Below are 20,678 nucleotides of genomic sequence, written 5' to 3'. Positions count from 1 at the left end.
TAAACATGTGGTTTCGCAATTTTGACACTCCAAATACTGTGTTGCTTGATTTTATGACATTCTAATCTTATCACACACACTCATTTTCTTTTTTGCTGTTTAGGCTACCTAAAACGTTGATCTTGCCCCTAAGCTATATGACAACATTACATAATACAAATAAGTTTGCGGCCACCTAACTGGCATGATGCCACAAGATATTTTTTAGCATAAATATCTCTACATTAGACACATCCATAGGTGGCATAGTTCACACACTTCTCAACCACCGATTGTATAACTCACATATAATTCATAACTAAACCTTCATTACATTTGGACCAAAATAAGTTCACACGATGGCTTGATAACTAAACCTTCATCACATTTGTACCAAAATAAGTTCACTCGATGGGCCGGGATTCAGGAAGAAAGAGAGAATGAGAGAGGCAAGGGTGCTGTAGTCTTTTGATAAAAAAGAAAAGTAAAAAAACAAAAGAAAATATATTAGAAAGGGAGAATGTCAGGAAATCAAGCAACACAATGTTTGGAGTGTCAAAATTATGAATCTATTATATTGGAGTGTCAAAATTGCGAATTCACATGTTTCAAGAGCCAATAGAGCAAATTTCTCTATAGAGAGTAGAGCAAGCACAATTGTGAGGGCACGAAAAAAAAAAGTGTAGACAACAAGGAAAAAAAAGGAATAGCCAAGTTGAATAAACGAAAAGTAGAAAGGATGAAAATGACCTTTACTTGAGATAATCAAGCATAGGAGAACCTGTCTTATTAGTTATAATGCCTATCTTCTATAGGGAGGTGAACTGAACTGACACATTGTATGAATATAATTTTGTCCTAACTAACCGCTACATTCCTTGCATATTTGAGGGATCTATAGTCATAGTAAATTTTTGTACAAGTTTACATTGTTTTACATTCTCTAGGACATTCACCATTTTTCCATATCATTGTAGTAGAGAAGTCTTTGGATTTGACCTTTTGGAATTCATCGCTACTCGTAGATTTGTAAGGATCCTTAGATTGTGATACTCCTTCGAAATCTTCACTTGTGTGGTTTTCAACCGAGACCCTCGCCTGAGCTAAGCACCATCCAAGATTTTTATTTGAGACATCTGCTCTCGTCACCCTTCTCCAAGGCTTTTTGCCTGTGGCCTTTGTCAGAGATCTTCGCTTGCTCACCTAGAGACCTAGCCCCACTGCATATGCGACAGACGAAGATGTTTTCACTAGAAGGCCCACGGGATCATGTTGAAGAACAAAACCCAGACATCTCATTTTGCTTATGACAGTGTTTCACTAGAATTGAAAGGGCAATGCTTTCCAAAAAAAATGACAACACATGATTTGTCATTAAGACTAAACACAATAAAGGGTTTTCTATTGTGACTGTTTGACTCTACACAATAAAGCATTTCACAAGCCCTAAAAAATAAAATATAATGTTGCAAGGATGCAAGAAAGAAAGACTAGAAACGGTGCTATGGTTGAAAAGACAAAGCTATTGAGAGATTTGAATTATGAAAGAAAGAGAAAAGCCTACGTGCTTCACATATTTTAATTGATAAAAACAATGTAAAGATATTTCTTAGTTGGAATTAATCAAGTCATATTTACATATGAAAAGATGATGTAAAGATTAGTCCAATTTATTTATAAATATTTAAGTGCAATTTTAAGCAAATTAAACATTTGATTTTAAAAGCAGCATGTAAAAGCATCTAAGCGTATAACTTTATGAGTCGGGTTGAACTAACCAAATATAATTAAAAATACATTTATATTCATATTAGTCAAATTAACATTTAATTATGAAAACCTGAGATATAACTTATGTAGCTTTTATTTAGAAAACAAATTGAATAAGCATTAATCAAATTGAGTTTAATTGATGAAAAGCCGAGGTATATCTCTAATTAGCTTTTAATTGGATGAGTTATTTAGATAAACATTAATCAAATTAACATTTAGTATGAAAACATGGGGTTAACTCTAATCAGATTTTAATTAGAAAAGCAAGTATATAAGTACTGAATCATATTAATATTTTGAACAAATTACAAAATAGATAATATGATCAACATTGCTTCTAGTGTGTAATTTTTTTTGAACAAACCGCACAAGATAGTGTGTGTTTCATTGGTATAGCAGAAAAAATACAAGACTACAGCCCTGGGAGACTACATGCAGGAAAAAGAAAAGGAAAAAATAAAAAAGGGTTGCTTGGTTGGATTGGGACGTCAACGCGGGTGACCACTCAACTCAAACCACCCCACCCGGCCGGTTGGATTGGGACTTCAATGCGGCCTCACCACTCCACTTGTTGCGGTAGCAGAACCGGAGTCTTTATAACATTCGTGGCACCCACCAACATTCTTCCTCATGTAGTCACCGAAACCTCCATGTGTGGTCCTGTGTCGACAGAGAACCTGAAGGAAGCAGACTGCACCCCACTGAGAAGACCACCGCCATGCGGGACCCTCTGCGGAAGTGCCGCTGCAGACACCACACTCCACCTAACAGAGTGATACCACCGAATCTGGACCTCTCGCAGGCTGCCTCGCAGTCGCCACCACGATAACACAACACGCGGGGGCCTCACCACATCTGCCATTGGACTCCATCTCGCTCTTATCGCCTCGAAGAAAACACCGCATGCAGGGGCCTCGCCACGCCCGCCTCGGTACTCCACGTCACGGATCCGTTTCTTTTATCGCTGTTAGTGTGGTGAGCAATATTACCCCACTCCCCAGATCTCCATCAAATAGCTGAGCCGCCACCGTAGGTCGGCCTCCCTCGTTGCTTCACCCACGCACATAGCCTTCGCCGCCACGTTAGCGAGCCAAGTCTGTCGCTTGCGCCGTCTTCCGACGATGTACCGCACCGGATGGTTCAGCTAAGCTGAGGAACACGCCGTGGTCCGCTGCAAACCTAGTCATCCCACGATGCTGTTGCCGCAAGCGCCATCCTCCGACGCAGTCCCACGCCGCACTAACTATTGCCAAGCAACGCTAGCCATCGCGGTCCACTGCAAGCAGCCAAATCTGACAACCATGCGACAACCCCTGGTCACCACCAGAACTGCGATTGCCACCACGTGAGCTCGGCAGCCCCTATCCAACTTGCCACATGGTGGGATTGCCACCACTAACTGTTGCCGCCCATGACCAATGGATCCGCGATGCAAAGCCGAGTTGGGTCTTTAGAGACGACGCCTCCAAGAAGGGCACGACACCAATGGCACCGCCGTCGCTTGTCCAGGATCTGGACATGGTTTTCACCCAGAGGAACCCCATGTAGCAAGGTTGTAGCTCCAACATGATGCTCTCAATGGGGAAAACGACGCCCGAGGGCGCAGTCGTCATCTCCACTAGCACGAAGGCCGGCGAGGGCTTTCGCCCGAAGCATCCCAATCCCTCGCTGCACGCTCCCAGCTCGGCACTCTCAGACCATAGCCATGACCGCTTAGACGGGGCAGCGCCGCCACCGCGCCTCCACTCACCATGCCGCCATACCTCCACCTCTGTTTTTGTCGCCATCCTCCACCGCTGCCCACGCGCAGCGCCCTTTACCGCCTGCACCCCCCTGCCGATGCCGCGCGTCCGCTTGCCGTTCGACCGCCACATGGCTTGCAGCGCGCTCCTCCTGGCCGCGCGCACTTCCCGACCGCCGCGCTCTCTCCCGGCCACTGCGCGCTCTCCCGGCCGCCGCGCTTCTCTCCCGGCCGGCGCTCCTCCGTTGCCCATGCCGGCTGCCCGACCTTCATCCACGCGCGATCGCCACTCACCGAGAGTCCGCCAGCAGCCAACATCTCCGCCACTTCACATGCGCACGGGCCGCACCGCCACCTCAGCCTCTGTTGCTGCGGGACGAAGGCCACACCGGCGAGCTCTCTCAGGAGTCTCGGGCGGCCACGCTTGCCCAGATCCACCTGAGAAAAGGGGAAGGAGCCCTGCCGCCACCCTCCTCGCGAGCCGCACGGGCTTCCGGTAGCCCACTCGGGCGGCTGCGCGACGAGAAGAGGCGTCGGGGAGGGGCGGCGGTGACGGCGGGTCCTGGGTAGCCCGAGTCGCCTACGTGGGGGCGACGCAAGCGCTCTTAGCAATGTACCATTACCTATGGGAAGACCGCACAAGGTGGGCATTCTAATGTGTAATTTAAGTTGATATGAATCTAAAGCAACGAGAACGAGGTTAAACAGAGGTAAAACGTGGAATCTATGAGATAAACAAGCTGCAGGGGGCTAAACGTGATTAACCCAATACAACAGACAGTGGTCGCAAAAGGGACAAAAGACAGGGTTAGATCTGATAAAATGCTCGGGTTGGGCTGGGTTGCAAGGATCCAAAAGATATAGGAGGTTTTATGCAACTTAACCAAGACACAAAGAAAAGGATAAATAATTACATATTTGGCCAGGGGCCTATTGCAATCATTGGGCCATCTTCTTCCTATGGCCTGCGGCGGCTCTGGCCGGCCGGCTTGCCGGCGCTCCGGCATGCTGGGGACCAAGGCGAGGAGGGGAAACGAGAGAGGAGATCTTGGGGATCCTCCTGGTGTTCCACCGGCTGCTGGGATGAGTGGAGATGGCCGGACGGCGGTGAAGACGGTGACGGTGGTGCTGGCGGCCGGCTCGGGCTTCGCGCGGGCGGCGACTCCTCCGGCGCAGGGACATGGATGGTGACCGGCGAAGGAGCTTCGTCTCGGCGACGCAAACCTCCTGGTGACGGCGGCTTCGTCCGGCGACGTCCTGACGCGGCGAATTGATATGCCAAGCCCGGCGGCGGCGCTCGGCTCGGGCTTCCCTAGTTGGCGGCGCTCCGGCGATGGATGGTGGACGACGGGTGGCGGCGAGTGCACCTCCTGGTGTCGCGAAGCTCGCGGTTGTGGCGGCGACGTCCAGCAGTCGAGGGAGGAGGCGGAAACGAGCGGCCGGCGGCCGGCGGCGATGCTCTGCCCTGACAGCTCTTGCGGGCGGCGACGCACGACGCAAGGAGAGCGAAGCGAGGAGGCGGACGGCAGCAGCGGGGGCTCGGGCGTTGCTTTTACAGGCGCGCGGAACCGCGCCTACCTTGGCGCGCACGCCGAGGAAAAATCAGCGGCGGCGGCGCAGGCATATGGCCGCGCGAGAGCTGCAGAGCAGCTGGGCCGCGTCGGGCCTTGCGGGCTCGGCCCGAAAGGAATGCGGAGCCCACCTGCAGGGAGAGGAAAGGAGGTGGAGTCGGGTAGGGTTAGAGTCTGACGGTTTGGGTCGGGTTTTCTTGGATCGGGCCCGATAAGAATTTAGGGTTTTATCATTTTCCGGAATATAATTTCCAGTGCGAAAACAAATCCAGAAATTCCTAGATAATGTTTTCAAAGCATGAAAAATATACAGAAAATCCAAAAAATTGCACGAAAATTCCTAGAGAGATTGGGACACTAGGAGTCCAAATAAAATACTTGTAACTCGTGAAAAAAAAATTTAGAGACTTCTAATAAATAGATTTAGCTCTAGGAAAATGAGAATAAATTCCCAAAAAACTGAAAATTCTCTGATCGTCGACTCAACACATTTTAAAATCTTTTCGCACTCAAGAAACACCAAGGTGCATTGGCATAAATACAACACACACATAATAGCCTTGTTTAATTTTAAATAACAACCAATTATTTTCATATACTAAATTTTCTGTCAAGAAAATAAATGTTGAAAAATTTTAAAATTATAAGAAAATTATGATTCAATTATTCTTTTTAATCACATCCTAAAATTTTTAGATTTCAGGATGTGACACTTATCCATATCGCCATGATCAATACTTACACGGTCGTAGCCGGTGATGATAGGGAAGGTCGGAATGCAGGCCTCCCTCAGGAGCTACTTGTTCAGGGAGGCTGGACATTTTACCTTGCTGTCAGCAGCAGCATTGTCGAAAAACAACAAAGAGGCCGTGTCGATGCCGGTTTTGGGGCCATTCAATATGCACCCTTTGCTCTCATATGTGCCAAAATAATCTTCAAATACTACGCATTAGAAAAGGCACAACGATCTATTGCATTCGGACGCAATCCTCGTCTTATTTTTGGGTACATGCAGCAGCTACGGGTGCATGAAGCAAGCCAGCAACCATCGGATCCATGCCCCCCTCCGCTTCTGGTCATGGGAGAAGAGGCAAGACATGTCGAGAAGCAGCCGCACGGGTATGCGATTTCCAGTACAAATGGCCTGCTGGTGACCATCGATAGAGTCTAGCGATACGAGGACAGCGTGCTCCTAACGTCAGGGGCACAAGTAAAAGAAATATGCTTGTCATTTGCACTGTTTAAATTTGCAAGGTATAAGGTATCCAAGGTTGGCACAATGGGGACCCTCAGCTTTTTGTGGAGCTTGTTCCTCAAGGATGGCGAAAACGTCAGGATATTTCAGTTGGTCGCAGACGAACTTTCTTTCCTTGATGATTACTACTACTCATCCCTCCCAATCTCCTTTTCAAAGAGGTGGCTGCCAATCTTAAGTATCTCTATCTCACTCTCAAGCATATCTTACTGCATGGTAACTGTATCAGTTATCCTAGAGTGGGCTCTTTATACGAAAGACACATATGGTTACTTTATTGGTCAGATGTACTGTTTGTACTGGTGCAGCGACACACACCTGAGGAGCGCTGAAGGTTACAATTTTTTTTGGATTTCCGCTCATTGATGTGTTGGCAGCATGTTTGCTTATTGCGTTGGTCATGATCTCTGAGGTGAGGGATTTAGCTTCCTACCCTGTGCTCTAACTGGACCAAAGTAGCCCTCTTCTGTCTCGCTTTGTAAACCGTACAACTTGGCAGCATTCTTTTTGGATGCGGAAATGGGTTGGAATTATGTTAAGATGCAGGTGCAAACTGATGAAGCACTGGGACGGAAAAATTGGCCAGTGCTCTGTCCTGGTGCTTCGCCCAAGAACAACTCCGTTTGTTCCTCTTATGAGTCTCCTTCACTTTCAAGAAAGGAAGAAGCAGGTCAAAGTACCAGAGGCTGTGAAGGTTTGCATCATCCGTGCACTGAGAAGCAGCAGAAATAATGGAGGCCTAAGCCATGGCACATCGTCTCCGCGCCAGAGCCAAGCTGGCGAAAGCCTCCTCTGGGCCTGCAACGGCAAAGGTACATCTGATACCATACTTGTATGGCACATCGCCACATGCATCTTCGAGGTGTGGTACCCGTATCAACAAGCAGGTCGCAAGCAAGGTTCTCCATCGAATCTTGATTCTGACCATAAGATCACTGACTCACCTATCACGGTATTGTGCCTACCTGATGACATGGTTGCCTGAGCTGCTCCCTGATGACGACGCATGGAGCAAGGACTTGTACGAGGCCGTCAAGAAGGACGCCGATCGGGTCCTAGCCGGTCGTGTTGCGGTGGGGTCTTCATCGACGCCGGAAGCCGAATGACAGAAGCTGGTGGAATTGCTGGGTGAAGGCTCGAAGCATGAGGTGCTCAAGAATGGTGTCAAGCTCGGAAAGCAACTAGCGGAGTTGGCGGAAGGCGTAAAGGAGACATGGAAGTTGCTGGCTGGCTCCTGGTCGGAGATGATCCTGTACGTCGCGCCATCGGATAATCTGAAAGGACACTCGGATGCCATTGCCCGGGGCGGCGAGTTGATCACGCTCCTATGGACATTGCTCTTCCATGCTGGAATCTTTAGCAGGCCGGATGAAGCCGATGGCGCTGCTGCTGCTTCTGCTGGGGTTTAATGGGGGTCTGCTACTGCTACCATAGCAGCGTGAACAGTTCTTCAAGCATTCTTTGTGGCTGGTATTCTTGATATAATATCGGACTATCCGTCCTCCTTTGTGGTTTTTGCATGTACTTGTTTTTGGATATATAACATATTGGATTCTTTTTTTAGACCTTGGAGTCCATTTGAGATGTCACTTGTTTTCAATAATGATACTTATTGGACAACTGTATCTTGCAAAGTTTGAATATGATACTACGTTTCAAGCCTATCCAGGGCTTGTTTGTTTGACCTGCAGTTTTTGAGTTTTTTTTTGAAAAGCTGCTGCTGGCTTTTTGGTTCTGAAAAGCTAATACTAACTTTTAGTAGATGTGTTTAACTTTCTGGATTTAAAAAACTATGAAAAGCTTTTCAGCTTCCCATATAAACTCAGCTTTTCTGAGCTTCTGGCTTTTCGGAAGCTGCATGGTAAGTTTGCTGTTTGTTTGAGCTGTTGCGCTATTCTGCCGTGAAGTCGGAACTGTACTGCATCACAAGCAAGCCTCCTCACGCACGGTGAGTACTTTGATGAGGTGCTTGACGTCTACAATAAGGAAAGTTTGGTCCAGCGCTGCTGGATGTTTACTTCGACTTTTTCCTGGGATAGTGGCCTTCCCCTTGCAATGTTTTGCGACAAGTATGGACATTTTCCATTGATAGTTTTGGCACACTAACCAGCGCCAAAAGCCACCACCGAACTGATAAAGAAAAAGAAAAGGGAGCACGTACCGCACGGAGAACTTTTGGCCGGCCCAACGTCACTAGCTAGGTGATGCTTATCGATCGTTATGGTAAATCAAGCGTGGATGCATAAATCAGGACCAGAGTTATATTAATGGTCATGGTCCTTCAAAGATCTAAAGCAGTCGCAAGCTTCCAAAGCATAAATCCAGGAGGCCTAAAGCAATCGAAAGTTTTCTCATCGCTTTCTACACACATGGTTTACGTAGTGACATAAATTAGCCATATGTTTATAATAATAATGACAAAAATAGGTAAATTAGCTTCATGATATTTTTATAATAAAGATGCAGGTAATTTAGACACAGATTTAGAGACATTACTTTAGATTATGTTTTATAATAGCATTGGTTGGTAATTTAGATGAAACTTAGAGAGTTATTTTATGTTATTTCTCATAACGATAGAGAGTGAGTAATTTAGATATAGATAGAGTGTGTTATTTTAGATTTTTTAATAAGGGTAAGGTGGGTAATTATCTTTTTAGAAAAACATAACACATCAAATGGTTATTATTCTTAATGATCATTGGAGTCTCCCGAATTAGTATCTAGATGTTCTGATTTTTTAAACAACTTTTAGGATTTATCTTTTTTTCTTCTAACACATCTCATGATGATTAATATAGCTACTACAAAAGAAGTTTAAGCTAATAATAATAAGATAGCATTAGAGGTATGAATCTGTCTAAGATAAAAACTTATCTTCCACGGTTCTTAGTTGTTGCCGTTGCTACGGCAGGGCATCCTGTGAGACAAAATGGAACCATTCGGTTCCTCAGGTCTTCAAAATTCTGATTATCTGAAACTAGGAACTGATCCGTTCCGGAAAAGTATCAAGACCGAGGAATTCGTTCTCGGTAGTTTCGGTAGGAAAAGTATCAGAAACCAACTGCAAAAATCGCCCTCACCAGATCAGCCATGTGTCGCCGCGCCGCTATGCTCCTTCTCGACGCACAGGAGCATGGCATCGATGGCCGTGGTAATGTGCCATCCGCGCCTACACTGGAATAAAATTAACCGGCGTGACAATCATCTTCTACACATAATTAAGAAGGATACAGAGCATGTACTTACTTGGTACGAACAGTCAAAGTAGACCGCGACATTATCAAGAAAAGAAGACTGCTAGATTCTTTGTACAGATACACAGGCAAAGTGCAGACAAGGAATAAAGAAGCCCACGCATCTCCAACCTGAGCTGGTATGCGTGTGGGCAAAGGGCAATTGCAATGCGCTGCAGATTGGTGCATGATTACTTGTGCATATGGCCTCTGATCTGCACAAGACTTTGAGCTATACATTGGTGAGGCCATTCCATGCACAGCTCAATCAACCACATTACGGTAACTCCCTTGGCTATTAATTTACTTTATCTATCTAAATCGAATTCATATGTACGCAACCGATCGAATTTGATGTTAAATGTTGATTCATTAATTTGCTGCACCAGCCAGATTCCAATTTTCATCAGTTTTTACTTAATTGCTACTACTTGTAACGAGTTTGTAATTTGGCAAACAACTAGGCCATGCATGGATCCACCAAGTCCTACCAGGATCTGCTCCAATGCTGCATTGCAGGAGCAGACGCGCTGCCCCAGCGTTGCCGTGGCAGCCTTCTACGACGCCATGGGACGGCAGATATGGTTGGGGAACACGCTGCTGCTCGTGAGCGCTGCCATAACCGGAGTCATGGTTGGGATAGGCGGCTACGGCCGGCGCTACCGCCACCACCGTTTCACCCGGTTCATCTTCCTCGGAGCCAACACACTGTTCTTGCCCATCATCTCCTATGTCGTTTCCACCCTCGGCGACAACTCCAATGATTATGTCCATTTACATAAGGACAGCACCACGACTTTGTCGGCGTTGTGCGATTCGGTATTCCACCCCTGCATGATCATAACATGGGCATTCCTTGTTCAGATCGCGGCGATCAATACGACCTCTGTGGTCGCCATTGATAGTAGAGAAGGTAGTAAACTTCGGCCTCCTCCAGAGCTACTTCTCAGGGGGATCTGGATCTTTTACCTCAGTGTCAGCATCACAAAAAATCGGTTTTTTCATGGACTCTTCCGGTTTTCACCTAATGACAATCATGGACCGCTCACACTCATCTGTTCAAAGATTATGTTCACGCCCTTTGCTCTTTTATGTGCCAAAATTTGGCTCAAATGCTATTCTTTCGAAAAGGCCCGGAAATCCTTTGCACTTGGACGCAATCCTAGTCTTGTTTTTGGGTACATGCAACAGCTACAACAACAAGAAAGAAGCCAGTATGGTGGACCAGTGGCAGGTGAGGATTCAGTTCCTCCTCCTCTCTTGGTTATGGGAGAAGATAGTAGGAAAGTGGAGAAGCAACCTTGGGGGCATGTGTTCAGCGACTCATGGGCACCGCCTATTGACAGCATTGGCTTGGTGACCCTTGACACAGTTTGGCAGTTGGACAAGATGCTTCCGACTTCAACGCCAAGACCAAAAGACTTATGCCTGTCTTTTGCATTGTTCAAGCTGCTGAGGTGTCGATTTGCGAGGTATGATCTCACTAATGTTGGCTCTAGGGGGCTCAAATTTTACTGGAACTTGCTGTTGAAGGATGGTGAACATGACAGGGTGTTCAGGATTGTTGCAGATGAGCTTTCCTTCCTTAATGATTACTACTATTCATCACTCGCAGTATCCTACGCAAAGTGTTGGCTACCTGTCTTGAGCATCCTTATCTCACTCTTGAGCATAGGTTACTGCATCGTGGCAGGTTACTTCATTGTTGTCTTTGGAGCTCAGGTGCACAAGCAAGGCCGCAGTCAAATCTATTGTGAGTTCTGGTGCAACAAACTACAGGCGGTAAGCGAATGGCGGCATAAAAGATTTGGGAGCTTGTACTTTGATGTGGTACCGGAATTTGTCCTTCTTGTTTTGGTTCTAATCGCTGAGGTGAGGGAGGTGTCTTCCTACATCTGCTCCAACTGGACCAAAGTAGCCCTCATATGCGAGTGTGTAAAATCTGCCACTTTGCAACATCCATTGGGAATGCAGAAATGGATTGTTAGCCTTCTGATGCAGTGCAGATGGAAGATAATAAATCATTGGGATGAAAAAATAGGCATGTGCTCAGTACTGGTGCTTCCCCCAACTTCAAGGACAACCCTGCTTGGTCTCATTAGACGTCTCTTCCATTTGCCAGATGAGAAGAGAAAGGTCAAGTTGCCAGCAGCAGTGAAGGTTTGCATTATGGATGTGCTACAAAGCGCTGCCAGAAGCAATGGGTTCCATCTAGGCAATGGCAAGACATCTCTGCTCCGGAGCCAAGTTGGCAAAAGCTTCCTTTGGGCCTGCAACAGCAAGGGTACATCTGATATCATACTTACATGGCACATCGCCACATCCATCCTTGAGGTGAGGCACCCTTATTCTTCGCCGGTTTCAAATCAACACAAGATTGCTGCCACTCACCTGTCACGGTACTGCGCGTACCTTATGACCTGGTCCCCGGATCTTCTTCCTGACGAGGTTGCATGGAGCAAGGGCCTGTATGAGGATGTCAAGAGGGATGCCGTGCGTGTCATCGCCGGCCGCTCGATGGCAGGGCGGCCACTGACACCCGAAGCTGAGTACCAGGATCTGGTGAAATTGCTAAGTGAAGGTTCAAACCATTTGGTGTTGAAGAATGGCGTGTGGCTCGGAAAGCAGTTTGCGGAGTTGGCTGAGGGGGAGGAAACGGCATGGGCAATCCTGGCCGGTTTTTGGGCAGAGATGATTCTATACGTGGCGCCATCGGACAATCTGAAAGGGCATAAGAAGGCCATCGCCCGTGGTGGAGAGTTGATTACTCTCCTCTGGGCATTGCTGTTTCACGCTGGGATCGTTAGTAGGCCAGGTGAAACCGGCGGAGCTGCTACAGCTGGTTTTGTATAATAATAATCTGTGGCTGCTAGTGAGCAAAGTTAGCAAGAATGCTTCACGATTGGTCTTCTTGATGTAGTATATGTCCTTGTGTTTGGATTCTCAGTAGTTGTGTTTGTGTGTGTAACTTGTTCTAGGCACTACGCAAAAAAAGATTTGTAGGAGAACTACAAATTGATTTGTACATAAATCTTTTTGTATGGCCTGTTCATGCCCAGCTCTTTATGTTTAGATGAAGAAGAGAAGCACATCGGACTAGTTCAGGCTGGATTAGAAACTGAAATGTGCATACGAAAATGATGAAGATGAATATAAGATGAAAATTAAAGTGCCTCTAGATGAAGGCAGCGGAAGAATGATAATAATAAAGACAGAAAAAGATAAAATAATAAGAGAGTTAAATAGAACAATGACCCAACTGAGTTCATTACTAGGCCCACAGAGTACATTGGTGAGCCTCTAGCTCCTTGCAGGGTGATTGATAGTGGGCTGTCATGGGCCGATGAGAAGAAGAACAGAAAACAGAGGACAGTCGCATGTTTTTTGCTCTGGTAGTATATTATGCCCAAAAAAATCAACCTGTGAGGTTGTCACTGTGTCACGTGTGGATTATGTGCCATGAATGGCGAATCCTCCAAGTCCCATCCGCGCTGCACGCCGCCGGCCATCGTCACTCCACTCGCCGGAGCCCACCACTCACCGTCTTCCAGCTCCAGCTCCAGTAATGAGCATCAAGCTTTGGTCCTGCATCGTTTTGGAAGTAACAATAATTGTTTCGAACCTTCAATGATCAGGACACGGCCCTACAGATGTGGTCGCACGCGACGCGCCTGCTTGCAGTTGGCGCCGGCGGGATCCATCCATCGGCCGGGCCGGTCCAGCCGGCGCCATAGGCATGGCCAGGGACAGGGAGCACAGTAACTCCGCAGCCATGGCCAGGGAGGACGAGTACGTCCAGCTGGGGCATGAGAGTGAGAGCACACCACACACACACCATCCAGATGCTAGCTTAGCTAGCTGATGATGCTCACATGCATGGAGACAGGCACAGACCAACAGCATCTGCCGGCCGAGCTACCGTCCATGGCGCCGGTCAAGCCTTTTCCAGTGGTCCGGCCGGCCGCCTCGTCACCGTCCATCGCCCAGCAGAAAGCTCCAATCATGTATACCACGATCCTTTTCTCTCTTTCTGGGTATCTACTTTTCAGCTAAAAAGAAAAGGAGAAACTTTCAGTAGTGCTAACGCGAGCGTTCTCTCACCGTGTCGGTGTGGAATCCATCAGCAATTCAGGCTCCAAGCACATGTGCTTCTCCGTGCACACGCCCACACCTCAACCCGTGCTGGGCCCATGGCATTGGCCGGCAATCTACTCCAGTCTCACTTAGTGTTACTGTTACCACATTTCAATTCAAATAACTAGTCCATCAACCCGTGCTCTCACACGGGCTAATATTTTTAGAAGCTATTGTATTTAAAAATTATTTAGAAATCAAACTCCTAGATAATAATCAAAATTGTTTATCTACTACTCTCTTATTTTTCAATACTTCAACATAATACTTATATAGATATGTACCTATCTTTGTCCAGTTGTGATTGATTTTTAATTAATAATTACTCAATGCACTTTTTCATCCATATTCATATTTTTTTCCATTTTGTATTACACCTCCAATCCTGCATACATTATGTTTAGCATACAAATCAATATTTTTCATCGATTCCTCACATACATGTATAAATGGTCTAAATGGTGGCACTCATCATGTGTATATACTTTAAATTAGTATTTTTATATTAACAATGACATAAATAGGTAATTTATAATCATATATTAATTTACTTTTTGACATTTCTGTATGATGCACATGAAGATAATTAGATTAAGATTTAGGTGTTTACTTTAGGTTATTTTTAACAACGACATACGTGGATAACATAGATAAATTTTAGAATGACATTTTAAGTTATGTTTTATAATGATGTGTATTAGTAAATTGAAGGTTATGGGGTTACTTTATTTTTTATGATAGATGAGCTCGGTAATTGAAATATAGGTTTTGAGCTCATTTTTGAATATTTTCACAATAATAGTGGCGGATAACTTTTTAGAAAATATAATAGATCAATGTCTATGATTATTAGAGTCTACAGGATTGGTGTTTGATGTTTTTAATTTTTATGAGAATTTGTCTCTTTTTTCTAGCTTGTCTCGTGGGAACTGATGCAGAGCCTCTAATGGAAAAAAATAAGAGCTTAAAAACATTTACCATAAACTAGCTCTCATTTGTTAAATATTCGAACACAATGCTTATGTAGATATATATTTAATATCTTCATCCAATTGTGATAGATTTTAGTTAGTAATTACTCTATAATATTTTCATCCACATTTATAATCTTTAACTTTTCACTTTGCATCGCAAGTATGCGCTTGAATTTGTTTAATGAACCTTAAGTTTGAGATATAATTTTAGCATAGAAATTTATATTCTCATCATTTTATATCCTTATAAATGGTGACACACCTCATGCGTATGGACCTTAATTATTATATTGTATTCTAATAGTGCAAGATATAGACGATTTAGAATCATATATTGCTATATATTTTAATTAAGGTTATTTGATTCAAATGTAGAGTTACCTCATGTTATTTTTAATAATGGCATGTGTGGGTAATATAGGTGCAAATTTAAGGGGTTACTTTAAGTGTGGTAGGGCAATTCAGTTGCAAATTAGGGGGTTATTTTAAATATTGTTTATAATGGCATAAGTGGGTAATTTTGATGAATATTAGGGGGTTACTTTAGTTTATTTTATATAATGGCTAGGTAATTTATATATAAATTTAGGGGGTTATGTTAGGCTATTTTCATAATGGCATAGGTAGGTAATTTTTTTTAAAACATAATAGATCCAATGGCTATGATAATTTGAATCTATCGATTGATGGTCGGATGTTTTGCTTTTTTGTGAGAATTTCTAGAATTTCTCTCTTTTTCTAGAGTGCCCACCTAGGAATCCTATGTGGCTTCACTTGGAGGCTTCAAAAGGAGCCTCCAATTAGTAATAGATTACCAAACTCCCTTCAGTCTTCAAAATAATTGTCATTTCAGACATGCAGCCACGAAGACACTATTTTGATCATAGATCAATATCATTAAAAATTCAATGTAAAGCAAATGCCTAATATTTTGGTACTGCTATTGAAGACATATCTTATTTTTAGGAAAGAAAAAAAATGTATTTGGCCTATACAGGAGTACACAACACTGTTTTTATTACAACAGGTTTTCAGTTATCAACTGCTTCAAAATAAAACAAAGCTGAAGATGCATCTTCTAGCCATATACCATTTTCAAAAGTTTAGCTTGAAATATCCAGAGAGATACTGATGGTCAAACAAAAATATGCTGAATACAAGTATTCGAAAACATCACTTATTTGAAGATCATGGATGGCTATGTGCATCTGACAACAATGCAGAGGCCGAAAGATTGCTTGTGTTGTTATCTTATAAAACTTTCAATAACAATACTACCATCAGGGATATTTGATTTTAACACTGCTTGAACAGAAATAGGCTGTACGCGGTTGCTCTGTAGCAATGGCAGCCACCTAACAATCTGGCGCATACCAGCTACCAAAGATGGACGCATGATTTCTCTGAGCTACCTCGCACAGGCAAAAGAGCAGAGAGCAGGTGTTTGTTTGCCCCTGTCCCCACGCACAGTGTAGACGACTGCAGACCAGTGACTTCAATGCGCTCAACAAGATTAATCGCCTCCACCTCCGATTCAGGACCAAATCGAGCGCATTCAATGCCAAACTGACAAAACCTGCTGCAAGCTTACCTTAATTAAGTGCTCAATTAACTATACAACAAATTTCATTTGATTGATTTGATTTGATTTGCAGCTCCAAATAATCTGAATCTTCCCCACATCATCAACCTCACTGGAACAAAATTTAAGGGAGCAATTGCTGTTGGGGAATGAACCAAAGGAAACCAGAAGAGAAGAGGAGGATGAACATGAGGGAAGAAAGAAGTGGTTTTTTACATTTTTCTGCACAGCAACGGCGAGTAGTGTGCATCATGCTTTGGGATGTGTTGTTCTTCATCATCTTCATGGATCCAGGATGGTGCCTCCACACCTGCATTTCCAGCTGAGCGGCTTGTAGTTGGTGATGCCGTCCACCCTGTAGGTGAACATGGCGGCGCTGATGGCGGCGTTGGTGGTGGCGGCGGCCTTCTTCTGAAGATGATGGTGATCCTGCGGCACGATGGGCACCTGCACCGCCTCACAGTGGCCGCAGGACATGCACACCCTCTCGCACCTCGGCGGCCTCGATCCGATCAGAGCCCTCCTCCCTTTCGTCATCTCGCCTCTCATCCCTGCGGCTTCTTGCCCCTGACATGGATGCATAACCAAAATCAGCAAACTCTTGCAAGCGACACGGGCATAGATGATCAAGTAATGTGAAATCAATGTCGTCAGCTTGTCGATGGGATTACCTTGCTGGCGCCAATCTCTAGTAGCCTCATCGGCACCCTCCCTGCAATGGCAAAAGGTAGTTGGGTAAGAATCAAGCTTCCAAGCAATATGATGTCACAAGAACAGTGGATGAAAGGAAAATCTTACTGGCATCTGAGTGTGCTACCTCCATGGACGAGGTGAGGAGGAGGAGGATGGAGAAGAAGAGAGGCCGTAGGGGCGTGTGAGCGCTGCAGCATTGCAAGGAATGGACCATCTAGCTTCTGTGTGTGCTTGAGTAAAGCTCTTGCTGCTTAGAGACAGGTGATAGTGTGAGTGTGGATTAGGGAACGAGATTAATGCAGAATTATAGGTTGGGTGGCTGAGCTAGCTGAGGAGGGAGGGAGGAGGAAGAAGAGGGGGAGAGCTAAATAGGATAGGATATTTGCAATTGGGAGAGAAGAGCTAGGAGACGAGATCAGATGGGGGGTGGTGGGCTAAGCTTTGGCGAGCCTTTCCAGGTGACCGCTGCGTTTCACAGTAATCATGTGCAGTGACTGCCGCCGCCTGACTGGTGAGTGGGTGAGTGAGAGTGAGTGAGTGAGCCTACTCAACTGCATTCGCGCGTGTCCGGATGCGCGCGTGTGCGTGCCCGTACGTGGGGGACCGCCTGCGCCTGCATGAGGGAGCACAGGGTAATTAACATTTAACCAGTGCGTGCAAGTGTGGCTCAAGTGTTTACTCGAACTAACGGAGGCAGCCATGAGCTGAACAAGTAGGTAACATAACTCCAATTATCACTGTGGAATCCGAAAGTTTCTTAGTTAGCTGCAAATTCATGTAGACTGATTCTAATGGCAACAGCTTATATATATAACTACAGCAGCTCAAATTAAAAGGAAGTGAACCTAGCTTTTCTTTTTTCTCTTTTTTTTTCAAAGCACACGTCCACTCAACCCTACACCTATTTGTTTTAAAAAAAAACCATATGCCTATAATAAGTACCTTTAAGAGATAGAGCCAGTAGGTTTTGAGATTGACAAAATCATACTAAAATAATAGACGCAGTTGTAAATCTAGAAAATACGAGCATCCGTGCTGAGTTGAGGGGTTGAGACTAGCTTAACGATTATCGATTATCGTGGGAGATGTGGTAAATTCTAACTACCTGTGTTCTAGTCTAATCCTCTTTAAATTAAATTTGGGTGCATATTTCTCTAGTTAATGAGAAAACTTTCCCGTTTTTTTGGACGTGGCGTTAAAAAGAAGCATCAACCTTTAACCCTGATTCTTTTTTTCTCTGGTAAAGGTAGTGGTACCTTTGCAAGCTAGGCATGAATTTAGTGTTTTTTCATGTAATATTAAATAATAAAGGTCACTTAACTATTACACATAGGTATTTTACCTCCTCTCTCACACTTTAATTCTGAACCATTAGATGTCCATCAACATTCCAATTGATGGTTCTCCTTTCTTAGTTCCTCTGGATTTTTGCCTCCATTATTCATCTTAATTCCTCTCGCGGAACCCACACTGCTGTTGCCCCAAGCAATGCGCCCTTGCTCCTATGACAACACTGAGCCAGTAGGGGGACTGGCGGGGCCATGCCCCCCTCCTCACGGTCAAGCTTTAACTCTATATCCTAGTGTTTTGTTCATGATTAACTTGGTTGCCCCCCCTAATCCTCCAATCCTAGCTTCGTCCCTGCCCTTCTTCCATGGTACCTAGCACCTTCGCCACTAGATTTTAACCGCTTTCCTTTCACCATGATAACCCGTCTGCAGGTTGGTGTTGCCCCAATGGCAACTAGCACCCCCTTTTTGTTTTCTCCACCAACACCTTCCAGCACTAGCTAGGTCAATTTTATTCAATGAGTCCTCCTTCCATGTTCTAGGATCCTCTGTAGTTGGAACCCCAAACCCTCGTTCTTAACATTGCCAGATTTGCAGAAATTACTGAGGGTTTTGAGTAGGTGGGCAACGGCAATGTGTTATTAGTATCTCTTTTGCACTAATAGTTGACGGTGATTAAGCCTAGCCAGAGCTTTTGCTGAGCATAAACGTGGAAATCACAGTCGAACATTTGCCGACCAGCCAACACCGACGAGATAACGGCACTTGATTGAAACCCTGTGAAGTGTACATGTGATTGAATTGTTGAAGTGCACTAGAGTGAGGAGGATTCTCCCCGGAAAGCCGACAAGCGGCGCGGCCCAGCTGCTCGGTACGTGCTCACTCAGCTCCTATTACATTACACGTCTGCAGGTCTGTACACGGTACGCACGTACTGCAGTGAGCAGCACAGCACATGCGTGCTTTCTCCCTCCCCTTGGTCAGGGCCTCAGGGGTTCATTTCATTTCAGCAGGCTGCAGGCCCATGAGGGGACTGCAGAATCAGACATGCCTCTATTCCAAAAAGAAAAAAGACATGCCTTTGTCCGAAGACATTTGCATTCCAGTCCATTTTTATGGCTGTGGATTTTTATAGCCACCCGCCCTGTTAGGACTCAACCGCTACAAGGAAATCACGAGTGACGGTCACAGGGACCTGAATGCGTACGGTCTCCTAGGTACTGTATCTGAGATGGCCGGCGGCCTGCTTTTAGGTCGATCGGTTGGCCGTAGCTCACGGAGCGTGGTTGAGCGCCGCGCCTGCATGGCTGCATCTATCTGGGGCTGGGGCTCTGGGCATGCCGTCGTGTCTCTGTCCGGTGGGCGCGGCCTGCGCACATCTGGGGCTCCAAGCATTCATTCACCCATGCATAGATGCATGCCGGTAGCAGCGCTGTGCTGTGCTGTGACCACCACGAACCAGCAGAGTTTGTTTGCCCATGCATGACAGCATGCAGGGGACCTCCCATCGATCGACCAGAAATATGCATGAAGCTAAGGCTATACCACAAACGAAAAATCACACATACATCACACACACAAAAATAAGGGGAAAGCTATGTCACACCTAAATATTTTTCATCTCCTCCACACCCGAATTTTTCTTGCACAGCTTTCTCCTTCTTCTTTAAATCTGGCGAGCTCCCCTAAACATTTTACGGTTCAAGGTTCGGGAGAGCTCCCCTGAACATTTTACGGTTCAAGGTTCGGGAGGAACTATGTCACGTGGAATTAGAGGAACCTCCGGGTTGGGTGGTTCGAGATGGTGGTGGATCCCCAGTTAGGTTGTGGAGGCGGCGGGGTATCCAGATTCAATATGTTAGTGTCGGCGGTGGTGGACGGCGGTGGGGCCGTTGAGATTCAATCTGTTATTGACGGCGATAGTGGACGGTGGCGGGTGTCGAGATTCAATCTGTTAGCGTCGACGGCGGTGGATGGCGCCTCTGGAGTCAGGGTAGGAGGAGAGGCTGTGGGGTGGAGTTCCCGCGATTGCGGTGGCACTCGCGACTCGCGAATGGATTGGGTCACGCGTGGGGAAGGAGATGAGGGGGTTAGGAAGTCAACTGTCCGTTTGTGGTTAAAAAGTTCGAGTGCTGAAAGTCCTCCAATACTCTAGTAATACGTAGATAGCCCCAAAATCAATTAGGAGACGTACGATCCACAACAAATTACCAATGCGCGGCTAATTTGGAACAGCTAGCGAGCTTCCGTGACTGTGCGGTAGCGAGGTCAACGACTCGATCTGAGAAAAAGAAAAGGTGAATGCACGCTGGTGACACCTTACTGTACCTGCCGGCTACTAGCCTAGTGCGATCAAGACCACGATTGATGAATTGAATGGACGGGCAAGGGCAGGGCGTACGTGTGGTCGTCCGTGTGCAGCCTTACTGAGCCTGCCTCTGCAGTCTGCAC

At 45.7% G+C, this 20,678-nt stretch overlaps 2 protein-coding genes across 3 annotated transcripts; one reads left to right on the top strand and one right to left on the bottom strand.

Moving 5' to 3' along the window:
• Positions 1-9,598: 9,598 nt before the first annotated feature.
• LOC117842939 (uncharacterized) lies at positions 9,599-12,605 on the top strand. The gene is made up of 2 exons (XM_034723468.2): positions 9,599-9,837; positions 10,020-12,605. The coding sequence occupies exon 2, from the start codon at positions 10,027-10,029 to the stop codon at positions 12,406-12,408; it is 2,382 nt and encodes a 793-aa protein (XP_034579359.1). The 5' UTR covers positions 9,599-9,837; positions 10,020-10,026; the 3' UTR covers positions 12,409-12,605.
• A 3,671-nt stretch (positions 12,606-16,276) lies between these two features.
• LOC117842685 (EPIDERMAL PATTERNING FACTOR-like protein 2) lies at positions 16,277-17,422 on the bottom strand. Of its 2 annotated transcripts, none has more exons than XM_034723184.2 (3): positions 17,063-17,422; positions 16,917-16,957; positions 16,277-16,812 (listed from the first exon to the last, which is right to left on the bottom strand). In XM_034723184.2, exons 1-3 carry the CDS (start codon positions 17,133-17,135, stop codon positions 16,528-16,530), a joined length of 399 nt encoding a protein of 132 aa, XP_034579075.1. In that variant the 5' UTR covers positions 17,136-17,422; the 3' UTR covers positions 16,277-16,527. The 2 variants fall into 2 exon arrangements, with proteins under 2 accessions (XP_034579075.1, XP_034579074.1); XM_034723183.2 differs by having other exon boundaries at positions 17,044-17,408.
• Between the last annotated feature and the right edge of the window lie 3,256 nt (positions 17,423-20,678).

Source organism: Setaria viridis, chromosome 2 (assembly GCF_005286985.2).
Source record: "Setaria viridis chromosome 2, Setaria_viridis_v4.0, whole genome shotgun sequence".
Lineage (NCBI taxonomy): Eukaryota > Viridiplantae > Streptophyta > Magnoliopsida > Poales > Poaceae > Setaria > Setaria viridis.
The sequence above is the reverse complement of the archived record's forward strand: the minus strand, read 5'-3'. Positions and strand labels throughout refer to the sequence as shown.

Bases quoted from the DNA above. Each gene is read 5' to 3' on its own strand.
- LOC117842939 (XM_034723468.2), top strand. From the start codon at position 10,027: ATGGATCCACCAAGTCCTACCAGGATCTGCTCCAATGCTGCATTGCAG.
- LOC117842685 (XM_034723183.2), bottom strand. From the start codon at position 17,152: ATGGTCCATTCCTTGCAATGCTGCAGCGCTCACACGCCCCTACGGCCT. The intron at 16,958-17,043 runs GTAAGATTTTCC...TTGCCATTGCAG, and splicing joins GGTAGCACACTCAGATGCCA to GGAGGGTGCCGATGAGGCTA. The intron at 16,813-16,916 runs GTAATCCCATCG...CATCCATGTCAG, and splicing joins TAGAGATTGGCGCCAGCAAG to GGGCAAGAAGCCGCAGGGAT.